Below are 19013 nucleotides of genomic sequence, written 5' to 3' on the forward strand. Positions count from 1 at the left end.
CGCCCCCAAAGCCCTTGGCAACACAAACATAAGACACTGGAGACCTATACGCCCCAGAATCCCTTGGGGACACAAACATAAGACACTGGGGACCTATACGCCCCCAAAACCCTTGGGGACACAAACATAAGACACTGGGGACATATACGCGCCAGAATCCCTTGGGGACACAAACAACAGACACTTGGGACCTATACGCCCCAGAATCCCTTGGCAACACAAACATAAGACACTGGGGACATATCTACCCCAGAATCCCTTGGGGACACAAACATAAGACACTGGGGACCTATACGCCCCCAAATCCCTTGGGGACACAAACATAAGACACTGGGGACCTATCTGCCCCAGAATCCCTTGGGGACACAAACATAAGACACTGGGGACCTATCTACCCCAGAATCCCTTGGGGACACAAACATAAGATACTGGGGACATATACGCCCCAGAATCCCTTGGCAACACAAACAAAAGACACTGGGGACATATACGCCCCAGAATCCCTTGGTAACACAAACATAAGACACTGGGGACATATGCGCCCCAGAATCCCTTGGCAACACAAACATAAGATACTGGGGACATATACGCCCCAGAATCCCTTGGCAACACAAACATAAGACACTGGGGACCTATCTACCCCAGAATCCCTTGGGGACACAAACATAAGACACTGGGGACCTATACGCCCCAGAATCCCTTGGCAACACAAACATAAGACACTGGGGACCTATACGCCCCAGAATCCCTTGGGGACACAAACATAAGACTCTGGGGACCTATACGCCCCAGAATCCCTTGGGGACACCAACATAAGACACTGGGGACCTATCTACCCCAGAATCCCTTGGGGACACAAACATAAGACACTGGGGACATATACGCCCCAGAATCCCTTGGCAACACAAACATAAGACACTGGGGACATATACGCCCCAGAATCCCTTGGCAACACAAACATAAGACACTGGGGACCTATACGCCCCAGAATTCCTTGGCAACACAAACATAAGACACTGGGGACATATACGCTCCAGAATCCTTTGGCAACACAAACATAAGACACTGGGGACCTATCTACCCCAGAATCCCTTGGGGACACAAACATAAGACACTGGGGACCTATACGCCCCAGAATCCCTTGGCAACACAAACATAAGACACTGGGGACCTATACGCCCCAGAATCCCTTGGGGACACAAACATAAGACTCTGGGGACCTTTCTGTCCCAGAATCCCTTGGGGACACAAACATAAGACACTTGGGGACCTATACGCCCCAGAATCCCTTGGGGACACAAACATAAGACACTGGGGACCTATCTACCCCAGAATCCCTTGGGGACACAAACATAAGACACTGGGGACCTATACGCCCCAGAATCCCTTGGCAACACAAACATAAGACACTGGGGACCTATACGCCCCAGAATCCCTTGGGGACACAAACATAAGACACTGGGGACCTATACGCCCCAGAATCCCTTGGGGACACAAACATAAGACACTTGGGACCTATACGCCCCAGAATCCCTTGGGGGCACAAACATAAGACACTGACAACATAGCTGCCCTGGACACAAAGATAAGGTATGAGGACCTATCTGAACTAGAATCCAACGGGACACAAACATAATATATTGGTGTCCTTTCCCCGAATATCAAGCAAGACCTATGAGAAGGGAATAAATAGATAGATTTAAATCAGAGGACAAAATACAGTGCACCAATATTTACAGAGATCCGGGGAACTCTGACCCAAGTTATCTCAAGAAATACTAACTTTTTAAGTGGTAGAACCAGACAGCAGTGAATATGCCCTCTGTTACTCCGCAGTTCGATGGAGAATGCAGACACTCTGGCTTCAAGCCAGCACGAGTAACCGGCCTTGTCACGCGAGGGTAGCGTGATGTGAGCATGCCTTGTGTGAAAAAAGCTAGCTCATCGCGACGTTGCGTGATCGTTTTGCAGTGCGTACCATTCACCTCTCATTCTATCTGTGGCAGGTTATACTGGATGATCTGAGCTTGAAAATAAAATGCCTTGAGTGGGTGATAAGTGGTTATCTGATATAGAAATAGAGCGTGTCTTTCTGTATTGGACGCATAATTCTTATGTTTTTCAGCACGGGGTCACAGCCCATAGATTTCTGGATTTGTTCAATGTACCATGATCGAAGCGAGATTGTATCTCAACCACTATGTATTCACCTTGCCAGATGAAAAAAAGAAAGTAAACAGGTAAATTTGTGTAAATCACAGTACTTTCGCAAGTGGCATCAATATAAAAACAGTCCGACTGGCTCCAATGAGCACGATGAATTGCAAAATAACTCAAAATTGGGAATAGTCTATTAATTGTCAGGACGGTACACGGCAATGAAAACCCCGTACCCAACAATATTTGTTGTTTGTTATTTTTATTCCCATCACTGGAAAGGTTGTTTAAGAAACTATCATGTTGTTATGTGTACAAGTTGACATCTTTAACGGAGTGTGTGTGTGTGTGTGAGAGGGGGGGGGGGGGGGGGGGGGGGGGGGAAGAGAACAACGGTGGGGGGGGGGGGGGGGGCACAACGGTAGGAGGAACAGCGCAAACATGTACTGCACGTGCTATTTAGTATGGGTCGGTGTTGACACGATGCGCTACTCAGCTGATGTGAAACAGTTGGTTTTTAAGGTGTATGATTTCTTTCAATGTGAAGCAGAAAAAGGAAAACCATTTACATGTAAGGCCTTTAATAAATACTAGAAACGAGCTTCAAAAGCTCTTGGTATGTCTCCTTACAAGCTAATAAATGTTGTCCGTCGACAGGATTCCAACGAAGCAGGTGGGGGTCCGACCACTTAGGGGTGATAAATTAGACGCTTTTCCAGAAAATCAAGAAAGTCAGACGTGCAATTGTTAAACTGCATTCACAAAATAAGTACATGTCACTAAGACTCTTGAAGAAAAACTTTGAAACTTAACATGATTTAATTGTTTCAAAATACAAGCTGTGGCAACTTTTGCAAACATTTGAATACAGATACAAAAGAAGTGGAGATAATAGGGCAGTGTTAAGTGAACGATCTGACGTCCTTCGTCTCCGAAATTGTTTTCTTCGAACCATCAAGCAGAAACTGTGAAGAAGGGTGTGATCCTGTTTTCCTAGATGAGACGTGGGAAAATGCCTCTCACACAGCCAGCACTCAGTGGTACCCAGAGGGAACTGTAAGGAGTCTGGGAGAAAGTTACCAATGGGAAAAAGTGAAAGGCGTATCGTTCTCCTCCCCCTCCCCCCTCCCCCCTCCCAAGTGTATATTTTCCTTTGACAGATTAGTACCATAGCATGTGAAAAAAAATAATATGACATACGTGACAGTGCACCCAAAATGTAAACATGTAAATTGTATTTTCATACACTGGAATAACAGAACGCAACTTGTGTAGAATTAACTCGGCAGATAAGGGTTAAACGATCATTTGATAAAAATATGTGTGATATCACGGCGTTTAAGCGTAGTGGGTGGGGTGGGGTGTAGGGTGGTTGGTCTAGTCCATCACTTTGGGCCTGTATGGTGCTGACAAACCAAGCTTTCATTATCAGAGTAAATCTGAGATTCAAACCCATGATCACAAGATCCCGTCACGCCTGTGGGATGCATTGTGGAGACTAAGAAGGCTGGGCCACCCGTACTACCGCCTCTGCATGTGGAGATACTTGCATATTACACTCATCGGGTGTAGCTACCAACAAAACGCATGGATCCTTGGCGCATTGTCAAGTGTATGATCATCCCATTGCTATGCGTAAGAGATGACTAAATGTAAGCGGGGTAGTGGGCCCGTGTGACACAGCCGATTGGTGTCACCGTGTCCCGATGGTGTAGATCGTTGCCCATGTTTTGTTCCGATTCCATGTCAACAGTGAAAATACCGCTTTCTTTTCATGTCTGGTGCGATTGTGTCGGGACGGAGAAGAAATCAATTAAGTCAACTTTGTTTTATTTTCAAGTTTTGTTGTTTTCATACTTTTTTGTTTAAAGTGACAATCTGTAAGTTTAATGCAACAAATGAAAATTCTAATCTTGCCAGAATAACCACGATCTAATGAACCAAGACATAACCTGAATTAACCAGAACAACTATTAACCCTTTGTGCTCATGGTTATTACTGATTTTTAGAAGATTTTGTCACGTCTAGGAAAAAAAGAAGAATAGCATTTGCACAAATTGTCCATGCAAAGCTCTTAGTCAATCTTTAAGAACATTAACGAGTGGCATATTTTGCTAACATAAACATGTTTGGTTAAGAGGCCATTGAACAATATTTCAGCACCCTGTCAAATTAATGAGAAAGGAGTGAGTGAGTATGGTTTTACGCTGCTTTTAGCAATATTCCAGCAATATCACGGCGGGGGACACCAGAAATGGGCTTCACACATTGTACCCATGTCGGGAATCGAACCCGGGTCTTCGGCGTGACAAGCGAACGCTTGAACCACTAGGCTACCCGACCGCCCCCCTGTCAAATTAATGTGAAAGGAAGCCATGCCAGCCACTGATGTTTTAGAGCAGGTTCGTTTGTTTGCAGTTTTCCAGCTCAATGATGGCTGCCTGTAAATATGTCAGGATGGGCCAGACAATCCCGTGATTGATATCTGAACAACGATGAACACCACAGTGTACAATGACACAAGTCACACAATCCATTTGGTTGACCCTTAAGACCAGGGCCCCGTTCCACAAAGCTATCTTAGCGCTAGGTCGGTCGTAACTCCCATTCTTTAACACTGACTTACGGCAGTCGTAGCACTAAGATCGCTTAGTGGAACGGGTCCCTGCACAGGTTGCGGTGGACTAATTCTAACCCTGAATCCCAACAGGGATTTTACAGCATGTCATGGTGAAGAGAAAACAAGGTTCACATTCTAGGCTCATTTGTGATTCTTATCAACGATCAGATTCTGGAATAAGTGACCATGCTTATTGACAGGCCTATGTCATATGGCGGGAATATTGCCGACTGGCAATAACTTTCATTCACTCCCTCTTGTACCCATTGAACATGTGGAGTACCATAGTTACAGTTAAAACGTGTGTGAGTTTGTGAGTTGGGTTTAACACCGCTCTTAACAGTATTCCAGTTATATCACTGTGTGTCAGCTTAATGTAGGGGGAAAGCCCGAGGTGATAAAGGTGTCAGACGTTCACCACTTTGATGAAACCCACGAGCAAGGGTATGGTGCTGACAAACCCACAAGCAGAGTATGGTGTTGACAAACCCAATGATACGTTTCTGGCATGCCCACTGGACGCAACGCCTTAGACGACTGGGCAACTCATGCCATTAAGACATTAAAAGTGAGTTTATGTTGCTTTCTGCAGTACTGCAGCTCTATCTCAGCGGCCTGTGCAACATCAAGTCTGGACCAGGAACACCATTTATGTTGGTTTTGTCTGCATCATGAAGATTATTGAGGATGTTGATAGCATGGGAAACAATCCATGCAGTCCGGAACGACGACAATCAGTCTTCTCACACACAACATCCATACCAGCTCGCACGTTAGTGCACTAGCCAGGGATTACTAAATTGTGCTGAAGACAAGTAAAATTCTAATGATAGTAGTCCCGAGACAAGTTGCATTTGAGGGCTATAATTATGAACCTGTTCTCAATGCTTCAATTTGCTACAAATTGGAACTGAATAAAATTGACAGAAAATATGAATGAGTGAATGAGTATGGTTTTACACGCTTTTAGCAATATTCCAGCAATATCACGGTTGGGGACACCAGAAATGGGCTTCACACTTTGTACCCATGTCAGGACGGACCACGACTAGGAGATCATGAGTTTCAACTCATTCCATTCATAAATACTTAAGTTCATGTACAAGCCTTTTTATGCCAAATACAAAATGAGTGACCGTCATCCAACCATATTTCGGATAAATTACTCAGGGGTACATAGGACGTATGTCATGTATAAATATAACATCTTTACAAGCGCACGGTTGAGAAATCTAAGTGGGGCGGCGTTGGCAGTGGCGCTCAAATTCGATAAACACATCAAGCAGCCAACTCACAGGGGGATGCTGAACAGAGCTCCAGTTAACTTTTTAAGCAATTGAGTTTTACTCTGGTTTCTATTTTAATTGGGTTATTACATTTTTCATTGGGTAACCAATACCTTTTCACTCATCTATTCATCACTCAATTGGGTTTTTCCCAAAATTGGTGAATATTTTAAGATTTAAAAAAAAATGAAATAATGTTTCAGATGTATATAACTGTTCTTCATATATAGGCTCGAAAGTAAATAAGCTTGTTATTGTGTTTCAGAAAGTAGCTCCTTTGAACGCATGCTGAAATATTGGGTATTTACGCGAACTGTTTTTATACATCTGAGTTTTTCATTTAATGCATGCGTTTCTGTACGCAAGTTATTTGAAAGTAATTGGGTTTTGAAAATTTTAGGGGGGTATTTTACTCAAATACGCTGCTTATCTGTAGCTCTGGCTTAATCAACAAATCTCAGAAAGCAAAACAAAGCCCACAGTTTATGTTCAACAGTTTATCTGATACACTGGGAACAATCCAGACAATACAGAGTGGATATCACAAATCTTAACAATCACCAGACGCCCATGCAATAACATTGCAATACATGAGTCATTCTTCTCAGAAAAGGACAGATCTCAAGATCATATTTCCCGGTACTTCTTTTCCATCCCTCATTTATGAAGTTTTCTCAAAGAAATCAAAACAAAGACACAGGACTGGAACAACTGACTACTAGAAATAGTATACCATTGGCAAATACAGGGGAATCACAGAAACATTATGGAACAAATTATTATATATACAATAACCAATGGTATGGCCAGGATGAGCAAATATGTTTATAGCTGTACAAAACAAAAAAGGCTTAAATGAAGACTTCCCTCCCTTAAAACTCACCCATTGCAGATTTGCTTTATTTCGCATACCCAGTGTGAATAAAGCTGAAAATGTTGAGATGTAAGTTGGCATAGTATTGTGAAGAAGTCAGACATCACTTCAACACCAGTTGGATGTCTATTCACTATCCCAATGCTAGCTACAAACACAGAGCTGACCCTAAAATTTCAGATATTTAGCTTGTGATGATAACTTGTAACTGTTCTTCAAGTCAACAGGTTAGTAAGCGTGGTTGGCAACAAAGAGAGACTTTCCGCCAGCAGCACTCTCACTACCCCCTGTGTACTTTCCAAGAGCCGCTAATCCGTTGGCCTGCAACACAAAAGAGGAAAGTGAACTATTGATTTCTATTTGAAGAAAAAACAGGGATGTCGCTGAAATATGAAATATGTCAATACAATATGTCAATACAATATGTCAATTCAATATGTCAATACAATACAATACTGTATTGATGTTGAACATGTTGAAATGACAGTATGACAGTCTGCATCGTTTCAACCCTAGTACTTGAATTATTCTACCAATATTAGAGAGAGGGACACCAGAAATGAGCTTGTGGGGAATCGAACCCTGGCCTTGATGGTGACAAGCGAACCACTGGGCTACTCCACCGCCCTGATGAAACAGGAAACTAGTGAACTGACCTTTGCTCTCTTGAGCAACTCATCCTGAGCAGCCTTGATATTGTCGTCCTGGCCCTTCCATGCGGCAAGCACACTGGCCTGGAGGGCACGCCCATAGGAGAAAGTGAGAGCCCAGGGCTTGCGGCCAGGGTACTGGTTGATGGCGTTCAGGTTGAGTGTTGCATCTTCTTCAGACTGGCCCCCAGACAAGAATGTTACACCTGTAAAAAGGAGTGGGGTTAATTGGGACAGTGAGTATGGTCTAATGATGCTTTAAAAGATAATCAGAAATGGGTTTCACACATTGCACCCTTGAGGGGAATGAAACCTGGGTCTTCCAAACGCTCTAACCACTAGGCTACCCCACAGCCCTTAACAGGGACAGTAGTTCAGTAATATCAGTGTGTCAGCCTAATGTCGGAGGAAAGAGGAATTGATGTATAGTTCTGAATCTTTACCACTTTTGTGAAACCCACAAGCAAGGGTGCTGACAAACTAAGGTTCAAAATCAGAATGAATTTGGAATGCAAACCTATGATCATAGGATCCATGCACAGCAAAGAGACTCAACACTACAACTAAATTGCGGTGATTTAGACAACTGTGCCCCCTCATATGCAGCGTTTAAAGTAACCTACACCAGTGATGAATTTGAGTGTTATTATACGCCAATAAAATTGCAGGACTGGGAGGAAATCCATTTGCTGCTGACGAGAAATGATGCATTCCCATTTAAGAGGAAGGCAATGCCCAATACAGTGAACAGAAGTTTAACAATGTTTTGAAGAATACGTTTGGGAATAAATAGACATGGCACAGTAACAATTAATGAGCACATAAGTATTGTTTGCCAACGTATTTGATACGGTCGTAATTTGCAATCCATCCGTATTTGACTAGTGTTCATCCATACAATATGCCGATACGGCATCCATCTGGAGCGCTCAACAGCATTCCACTCATAACCTAGGGTGAAGCGGGATTCAAACCCAGCATTTGAACCAACAACCATAGGTTTCTGGCATGCCAAAGAGAGACAACATCCAGTTCCACAAAGCGATCTTAGCACGACTATTGTCCTAAGTCTATGTTAAAGTTATGGAGCTATGATCATCTTGGCGCTAAGATGGCCTATTCGTGCCCCACAGAACTCACAGAAAATTATAAATCAGTGTTGTTATCAACAATTGCTCATTTTGCATCTCAATCACAGCAAAGCCATTTTGTTTTATGTCATCATTATCACATCTAAGATACAAAGCAGGACAATCAGTACCTGCAACTGCAGGTGGGACTGTCCTTGAGAGCGCCTGGACTGTGGCACGGGCGTTCTCCTCATTGCTGTTCTTCTGAGCACTGCTCATACCAGCTGTCACCATGTTGGGCTTGAGAAGAGTGCCCTCCAGGAAGACGTTGTGGTCAGCCAGAGCCTTGTATGTGAATGCCAACACCTACAGGAACAGAAGCTGGTGGTGTTAGCGCAATCTTCAAGATGATGAATACTAATATCTATAACCATTTATTAACACCATTTCTATGAAGACTTTCCTGGATGGAACATTTCTAGGGTAAGAATAGTATGAATCATTTTGGAAATTTTTCAAAAATACCAAGGCATTTTTGAGTAATGTTTCATTTTTTAGATATTAGGTTAACAGCAGAGAATCCTTAAAGGCATAGAATGCACACAAATGTTATCTGCTGTGTGACTGAAAGGACATAGCATGCATGTTTGAATCATTAAGATAATTGCAGCTTTCCCATCAGATTTAACTGACATGAAATACAAACAAGTATTGAGAGTACTTGTCAGATTTTCTTCACTCCATCACCAAGTTGTGATTCAAACAAGACTGAACCCTGAATGTCGTGCTATGACCTGCTGAAGTCTTACCTGCTCTGTGACTCTCTGCGCTGTCTGGATATCGTGTTCACCATCTGGCAATACTTCTGGTTCAACAATGGGCACAAGGCCATTCTGAAATGATAGACATACTCATCATGCTCAGGAGCATAATCCTCACAAAGACTTATTAACTCTGGTCAATGGCTTGAAATTATCCTATTCATCTATACTCTACATTTCCAATACATTGAGGACAGCAAAGAGTATGACCATATTTCAAAACTATTCGGAACCTATGAGACAGGGTGACATGCAGTCAACAAGGTCACGTGTTGTGTGAACCTGATGTCTCATCTCAGTCGGCTCTTACAAGCTGGAGTGACTTTGTTTGTTGTTTACCGCTGTACACAGCAATATTCCAGCTATATGACGGAGGTCTGTAAATAATCGAGTCTGGACCTGACAATCCAGTGATTGACATCATGAGCATCGATCCACGCAATTGGGATACGATGACATGCATCAACCAAGTCAGCGAGCCTGACCACCCTATCCCGTTAGTCGCCTTTTACGGCAAGCATTGGTTGCTGAAGATCTATTCTACACTGGATCTTCACAGGTCGCTTGGGTTACTCGGCACCCAGTGACCCTGGGTCCCCACATGGTAATGACTGTTTGTTTGTTGTATTCTGCAAAATTACAGCTATATGACAGCGGTTTGTAAATAATCAATACTGGTTAGTTGCCTCTTACGACAAGCATGGGTTGCTGAAGACCAGTTCTAACCTGGCATTGGTAAAGACTTAGGACACAACTGATAACATCACTTTTGAGTTTACTAGCTCAAAATTACCTACTGGCAACACGATGATTTTAATAGCTTTTAATGTAAATATTAAGGCTGGGACATTACAGTAACTGTGCGATCTGATACGTATCGTAGTAACTTGCACATCATCCAATATGCATCACGACACTTGCAAGAGCTCTAATCTGTGATGCGTGAGCCATGTTTTTCATAGTCAAGATGAGCAAACCTGGCACACTGATTTACAGTTGACAGTGTCAAGTATGGCACAATGGATAAAAAGTGTAAATTGGCACGCCTCCCATGGCCGAAAGCTATGAACACACAATGCCATTTCAAAAATGGTCAAATGTAACAAATGTTCGGGTACCATATTTTAACGTGTTTTGGTATGATGCAGACGGGGATTGTACCCCCGACGTCCCCTCCCTGGGCAGACGCTTTACCACAAGACCACAAAGGAGGTCCTTTCTTTCTATTAAGGTGTTCCATCACCGACGATGACTAGCAGTGCGAAACTGTTAATTTTAACCACTGTTGTTTCGCAAGATTAATGAGGTTCTGGAGTCAATTCTGGTTTAAAGTTCCATAATTTTACCAGACTCTGGTTTCGGACAAGTGGCTACAGTGTTAGACTGTTACAGACAGCTTACCTGTTGGCAGATGCTAGCATAGCGTGCAAGAACGTTGCCGTTCTCCAACATGGACTGATAGGAAGGGGTGTGGGGACCGATCTTCAGGACACATCTCCATTTGGCAAACTGGGCTCCATCTTTCTTGTACTGTGCACACCTGGCACCCAAGTCATCCAAACCTGAAATAAGGCATGATGGAAATAAGCTTCATATTCATCAAATTCATGAAAAAATACAACTAACATCCTCTCTGATGATAAACAGTGACTCAGAGAAGTGAGAGTACGTAAGAATATTTGGTGTCACTATTTCATGTGAGTATTGTATCCCATCAAAATTTTATGTAATTCACGTATTAATGCTAAATGATACACATAATGTGGTACTTGTAAAATGATACGTTACTCAAATGCATTTTCTCTGACAGTATTTACACATGTTCTGTTAACAGAAGCTCTTTACTTATATGATTTGGTTGGCTAATATTCATTCCTTGCGATAGAATATGTCTCATTTGAGCCATCTGTGACATGCATAATGTCTACTATGTATTCAGTAGGGCACATGATCTAAACTTGGGATGATGAGTTACCATATACAGTGATATACATTCATATTCAGAAGCAAACATGGATAATATTACATGTCACACTGATTTAATGATCAGATGTGTCAGAATGTTTGTATTTCCCAAGCGAGAGCAAAGCAAAAATTTGATGCATGAATTCTAACAAGTTTGGAAAAATCGTATGTTGTGTGTTCGTGTGTGAGAATGATGAACCTGATTTCTAAAGAAAATACAGCAGGGCCAACTTAGAAATTCTTACAAACCCACTGGTCCAAGACTTCAAAACATTACAGCTACTGATCATGCTGATGCTATTCTTTGTTGACTTGTAACTTTCGTTGATTATTTTGAAACAAGTGATTCCTATTTTGATTTGCAGCACAGTTGGGCAATATTCACTTTCAAATCCTTATCAAATGTAGCAACTTATCAGACAGCGTTAGAAATTGGCATAAGACCTGAAGTTGTAGTCCTTGCCAAACTGCCCAACAGTTAAGGTATCGTAAGGATTAGTAGAAATTTGCCATTTTTAAGGGTTGTGCTGTATGTTATCATTATAAGGACTAGTGGCCTAAAAACATTAGTTTCTACCGCTGTCAGAGACTGTTTTTAGCCTTCCTTGACAATTACACTGACTAAATGTAATTACTCATATGTTTATTGACAACAAAAACATACAGTCATTGATTCTTTTTATTATTCATCTGAATCTTGCTTTCCCCCCATTCTGAGAACAAGTGAACAGGACTAGTGATGACACATTTTTAAGGTTGATAAATGCTCGGTGATATATTTTTTTTATATGGGTCTGGTAACCTTAAGCACAGGACGGCATTTGCAGTCTACAAAAGCTGCCAGCTACAACCAAAATGACAGACAAAAGATCACTACATAACTTACCCTGTGTTGTGCATTCATTGAAGGTTCCGGCAAGGGGGACCACACCCTTGTCAACCTTGATGCCGGGGATGATGCCCTTATCCTGAAGGATCTTGACGAAGGGAGTCCCATCGGATGCCTTCTGGTAGAGAGTCTCGTGGAAGAGGATCACACCACTGATGTTTTCTGTAACAGCTGCTGGGGCGGTGAACAGAAGCTCCCTGTATTTGCGGCGGTTGTCCTCTGTGTTCTCAACGTTGATGCCAGAGAGACGCTTGCCCATGGTGCCTGAAAATAAATGTTCATCATGGATCATAGACAACTCAATCCAAGGAGAATTGGTCCTCAGCAACCCATGCTTTTTGTAAGAGGCGACTAACGGGATCCGGTGGTCAGACTTGCTTGATGCATGCAATCGTATTTGTGTAGATTGATGCTTATGACGTCAATCACCTGATTGTCTGATCTAGACTCAATTATTTACAGACTGACATACAATAAACAAACAAAACATGGTCAACTCATGTGCTGAATGTAAATCCAACATACAAGTTATGACAATAGACAAACAACCACAGGATTTGAGTGAAAAAATGCTAGTCTGTCCAAGATAGGGCTGGGACGATACTCCAACTGTGCGTTTGATACATATCAGGATACCTTGATCACGATTCGATACATATCACGAAAATTGCACCTTCTCTTATCTGTGGTGTGTAAGCCATCTTTTTCATAGAAAGGATGTCAAAAAGACTGGCGCACTAACAATTTACTGTTGGCAGTGTCAAGAATGGCGCAATGAATGAAAATATGTACATTTTCACTACTCATTTTCACTTGTAATTAGTGTTTGGTGTAACATTTATTAAAGAAAACATTTAAGGTAAGAATCGTTACTTTTTACTAAGTGTGTGATTGTGATCGATACTTGTATCAAAAAGTAAAAAATCAGGATCCACCAATGCATCGGTGTATCGTCCCACCACTAGTCCAAGACTAGTCAATTTTGCAAACACTTGTTACTTTTGTAAGTTTAAGCGGAGATCTTTCCATATTTAAAACCCAATATGACAAGTCAACTTCTCGACTTCAACTTCATTAACTTAAGATTTATGGGGTAACATATACTGAACACACTGACCATGTTTACTGCACCAAGGGCAAAGCATCAAGTCAAAGTACACATAAACTCGGATAAACACATTGTCAGTAAGTTTCCTCGAGACAAATGGCAAATAGATCTCTTCATGATTTTATCAAGTTTTGATAGACATTTTTCTATATCACGATATAAAAAACAAATTAAATGAGGCTGTATTCATTGTCTACAACATATGAAAGGTTTTCCCCCAATTATCCTTTTTGGCTACATGCACAGAGGAGAACAGGACAACAGTGAAGTAGCAGCAACTAACTACATGCAACTTGTCCGAACTGTAACCATGGTAACAAGTACACAAACAATTGGAATATCCCCAGTTGTCCTCTAGAGGCTCTATAGTATCTGAATCCAACATTCTGAGGACCCCTGGACTATAAACGTATAACGGTGGGGTTACAACTTAACACTAGCCCACTAGCCCGGGGCTAGTACAAATTTCCAATTTTCCCATTGTTTTAACATTACAAGGACATTTTATCTCTACCCAGGCTAATAAGCTTTTCAGTAATTTCTAGCCCTACAAGGACGCCTTGACTTTCATGCATTATCTCAAACACAGTTGAACATTACATACAATATTATTTTTCAAGCAATTATTCTTTGATGCACTCTGGAAATGCAACAGTTACACTTAAAATGTATATAGTAAACTGAGGAGGTTAAAATACTGGCATAGTCCACTAAAACTGCTGTGACACATGGCCTAGTCTATTCAGCTCACCAGTTGACTCATCAGCTGCGAGGATACCCTTGCCAGGAGCTACAATAGCATTGGCAATGTCACGGAGCTCATTCTCCTGTTCCTTAGTCAAGGCTGGGGTAAAAGCAGGCATGGCTTTCTGAAACACATAAAAAAATCAATAAATTCCTTATTTCAAACAGTCTTTGACATGTTTAATACTGTTACTTTGTTTCTTTAACTGTAATAGAAGTACTATCTTAATACTGATAATACTATGTACTGATATACTGAGTATGAGTGCATTCCCTACATTTATGGTCTTGACAGTTCCAGACCAACAGGATCACACTTATATAACTGTTTGTTGGTTAAAGCTACACTATGCAACATTCCATCTTTATCATAACAGCCTTTGAATAATCAAGTCTTAGTTCACAAAAACTAAACCACCTGCAATAAAGTTGGCCATAAAACAAGCTGTTGAGTCCTCGGAAGCTGTTGCATTGTTCATATGTATATCCTTTTCATAGAGATATGAAACACTAACATTCACGGCCTTATCAAGGCTTTCAACTGTCTACAAGACTGGGTTATTAGCCATAGTCTGTCAATATTTTTACTAAATCCAGCTTACTATATATATTAGTCGTAAAACCTAAAATATGAAAACCACAAATTTTCCTGAGGATATAAATTTTCACATCTCACAAATAAAACATATTTAGTCTGTCATGAATGTAAATACTTTGTTTTAACAAGCTTTTATTTTGCACAAATTCAAGGCTTTTAAAGCTATTTTGGTGATTTTCAAAGCGTTTCAAGGTTGACACTAAAAGCCAAGGCTTTTCAAGCAGGATCTTAAAATTCAAGACCTTTTCAAGCCTTACGAACCTAAATATCGCTATCTATAATATGACCTGCCTATAAATGCAACATCCCTGGGTCAGTAATGGCACGTGTCCATGCAAAGTTAATTTCAGATGCTAGAGGTGTTCTCATGGGTACCAGTCATGACCGCATTTGGATTCTATTCTGATTTTATATTCCATGTACTGTGGTCATTGCAATACTGAATAGTATTTGAATCTAGGACACAGTGAGACAAATATTACTGTTTTGGGTAGCCAACCGGACTATTTCCCACACAAAAATTTGCCAGTCACCATCATACTGTTTTAACACCAAAACTTGCTTAGTCACGACATAGATTAAGACATTCTTACTTTATTTCATCATCAGAATGCTTCTATTTGTACAATTCCGGCCCATACACCAGTCACATGTTTGAATATTATAGTAATAACATGGTTGACAAAATTTCAAGTCATATTATTAAATTTAAATGATGTTTCAAGGCATATTTGAATTTATTTCTGACCTACAGTCATGCCAAAATCAAGACCGTTTCAAAATGTTGCCTTGTCCTTGCCAGAGCTATCATGGAAAGGATATGAACCCCCACTTTCATTCTCAATTTCAAGGGTAACAGTTCTTCAGATTGACAAGGGCATCCAGTTATCAAGGTCACTGCTGCCCCCCCCCCCCCCAATAAAACTAACCTCCCAGTTCAGAGCTACATGGATCGCCCTGGCCCTATATTTCTAATATTCAACTTAAAACAAAACATAAAAAGTCAATAAATTGACTGCTTATCCATTGTCAATTGCTAAAACTTCAAAGAAGCAATATCCCGACACATAAAGATCAAGGACAAGGTGAGTGACAGATGGTTCATTAACTGATCAATATTATCTGGTGACTTTTCAGCATGGTCAGTAATTACACGTCTTCCATTTTGCAATATGGTGGTTTTCAAAGTACTGAATATAGAACATGATATACAAATATAGATGCATTTCCTTCATGATATGTCCATGGTTCGTCCACATACCAGTAGAATCATTTTCAGTAGCTTTTAATCAGGAAAGAGGGTTTTCAGATCAGTTCAGTTTCTAGGGCATTGATTTCTTGTCATCCAAAATGTCCCCCCAAAAATATCAATTTTGATAATGAGATAAAGGACTGTCCTACCAAAATTTGCTTAACATCATGAAAATGTCCTAAAGAATTTTTCTGTTGCAAAATCACTGGGACATAATGGACTTTTAATAGCTCATCTTACCATGCTTACTAAATCACAATGCATTATACCTGACCCAGGTTTTGGACTAGTCACCATTTGAGTTCCCAACATATCATATACGTGGTCATCAAATATTCATTGATTGTTTTGCAGTGTCCAAAAGTAAATGGGGACCTTGGGGTTTGGACCTGTACTGGCTATAGTAATTAGTATCTGAGTGTGGGGAGTCCCCCTAAATCTGAACATGTAACATTAGGGCAATAACAGCCATTCATAATTTTGAACAAATGATAAGAATATAAAAAATAAGACATGGACTTGACAGAAGAAGCATGTCCTTAGCTAGGTCATCATGGTTAGAGAATAAAGTATGTGCTCTTTACATGTATTATACATCTCTAATGCAGCATTAGAAATTGGCACTAGTCCTTTAGTCCTTGCTAGTCCTTTAGTCCTTGCCAAACAGCCCAAAACTTAAGGTTTTATAAGGACAAGGGTTTTGCTGTATGTTATCAATATACCTGGAGCAATGGACTAAAACTGCTAGTTTCTATCGCTGTAATGAAGCAAAATGTACTTACTCTCATACAACTACTCTGTAAATTAAGCTGATCTGGACAGAACAGTTTTTCCTTTCAGACAGCTATTTTTCAATGAAAGCAAAAGGTAAAGCAATTTGTTCCTAAAACTACATCAGATCTTGAACATTCCCCAATCTATTGCATCAGTCCAAACTGTCACTCCTTAAAATCATGTTTCACTTAACATGCTCAAGGAAGTGAAATTGAATAGCTTCACATTGTCACGTACTTGGCTAAAATTACATCATTTAACCATCTTTATATTCCATTTGTTTTATCAAAACCCATGGTTGTTAACATGTTTAAGAGCTAATACAATCAATCGACAAATTTAAAGACCTGTGCCACTAGTCCCATCAAAATGTCAAGTGAAGCTATAAAAGTAATAACATGCATTCTGCAAGTCATTACATACGTAATTACATGGGATGAGAGAGGCTTGCCACTTCTAGACTTCAGGAAAGTCAAAATAGCAAGATGACGGTAAACGGAGCTGTCCAAACATAGGTTTCCAACTTAATATAAGATCTGTCAAACAAGGAGGTAGGCCCATAAATTTGTCAACAAGCCCTGTTTATCCCTAACAAAATGCACAAAGCAGAATGCGGTATCATAACCCCTCTAATATTGACATCTCGTCTGTATAAACGGTGTTGTAGAGCTATTCTGAGTGTCTGTAGTTAAAATCCATGTAATGTCCTTGCAAAGTAAGGATACCTCAAGGTAAGACGACCTAGACTTCATAAATGAGCTAGTTCAAGGTCAGTTCGTCCTACTACAAGGACGCAGTGATAGAACTGGTTATTATCGAAATGCACAAATAATGCAACATAATAGGTTGATAGAACTCATTATGAATATTCTACATGAACCAATAATTAGTTATCTGCATTTGAAAAAGATAAAATTGCGTACTTACCGTATAAGATTCACCGGTGCAGCAAGCGGCTTACTCCAGCAACACACAACGACAAATGGGACTGAGAACGAGGCAGCTTGCCTGTGACATCACGTAATCGTGATAGTTCAAGGGCCAGGGGTCAAGGGTCAATCGTCTCTCGTTTCTCTTCCATGAAAGGATAGAGTGGTTTGTTACAAATTGAGATAAAGTGTGCACATTACTGCACACACCAATAAAATAAACTTTTAATAGAAGAACCCTCAATAATTCTTATCTAAACAATACTTTAAAAATATAAATAAGGTATCCTTAAAAAGATATTATGTGATACAAACGGTTGCCCTTGTGAGAATGTCATGCTCAGGAAAAAAGGTTCGTGTCTGTATTTTGATAAATTAATTGATATTTTCGAAGGTAATAATTTTCACCTCTAAAGCCCTCATAAAGATCATAGACATATCGGCAAAGATTATGAGAAAGTAAAATGTCTGTAAAAAACTTAAGAGGATAACTGTAAACATAATCAACACGTATTTAATTTGAATTATATTATGCATATATATAGATAGATAGATAGATAGATAGATATATATTGTGGTGCTGAAGGTGAATATTTCGATAAAAAATATTTATTCTTGATATAAAGATATAAAGATATATTGATATCAATAACTGTTACATGATTCTGTGTTGTTGATATTGTTACTGGTTTGCTTCTTTGGTTGGTTGTTGTTGGGTTGTTTTGGTCTCTTGTTGTGAATTATTATTATTATTATTATTATTATTATTATTATTATTATTATTATTACTACTACTATTATTATTATTATTATTTACTTTATTTCTTTATTATTATACGTTGCAATTATAGAAACAAACAGTGGGTTCGAATCCCGTTTCTTCCTTATGTTTAGGTTTGTCAGCACCATACCCGTGCTCGTGTGTATCACCAAAGTTGTAAACGTCATAACCTGCATCACTTCGGGCTTTCTAATATGATACGCCGTGATAATACTGAAATACTGTTCAAAGCTGCGTTAACCCCCAACTCACTCACTCACTCACTCACTCACTCACTCACTCTTACACCTCTCCTTCCTATGCACACAACAAGACCTTAGACCGAAAACGATTGCTGTTAATACAATATCATGCAGGAACCTGTCTATGGCGATGTTTCCATCTTGATGGACAAATGTGAAATAATTAGAAGTTAACAAATACACACGTGAGATGTCAGTGCACCTGTACCCATAAATATATATTTTAGAACGTATGTACACGAGCAAATTTGC

The 19013-nt window shown here is 40.3% G+C and overlaps 1 protein-coding gene across 1 annotated transcript; it reads right to left on the reverse strand.

The window, feature by feature from the left end:
* Window positions 1–6546: 6546 nt before the first annotated feature.
* On the reverse strand, window positions 6547–17883 carry LOC124138684 (fructose-bisphosphate aldolase). The gene is made up of 8 exons (XM_046505455.2): window positions 17737–17883; window positions 14193–14310; window positions 12331–12597; window positions 10881–11041; window positions 9468–9551; window positions 8850–9024; window positions 7595–7794; window positions 6547–7259 (listed from the first exon to the last, which is right to left on the reverse strand). Exons 2-8 carry the CDS (start codon window positions 14302–14304, stop codon window positions 7167–7169), a joined length of 1092 nt encoding a protein of 363 aa, XP_046361411.1. The 5' UTR covers window positions 14305–14310; window positions 17737–17883; the 3' UTR covers window positions 6547–7166.
* Between the last annotated feature and the right edge of the window lie 1130 nt (window positions 17884–19013).

Source organism: Haliotis rufescens, unplaced genomic scaffold (assembly GCF_023055435.1).
Source record: "Haliotis rufescens isolate VD_foot unplaced genomic scaffold, xgHalRufe1.0.p SCAF_15, whole genome shotgun sequence".
Taxonomy (NCBI): Eukaryota; Metazoa; Mollusca; class Gastropoda; order Lepetellida; family Haliotidae; genus Haliotis; species Haliotis rufescens.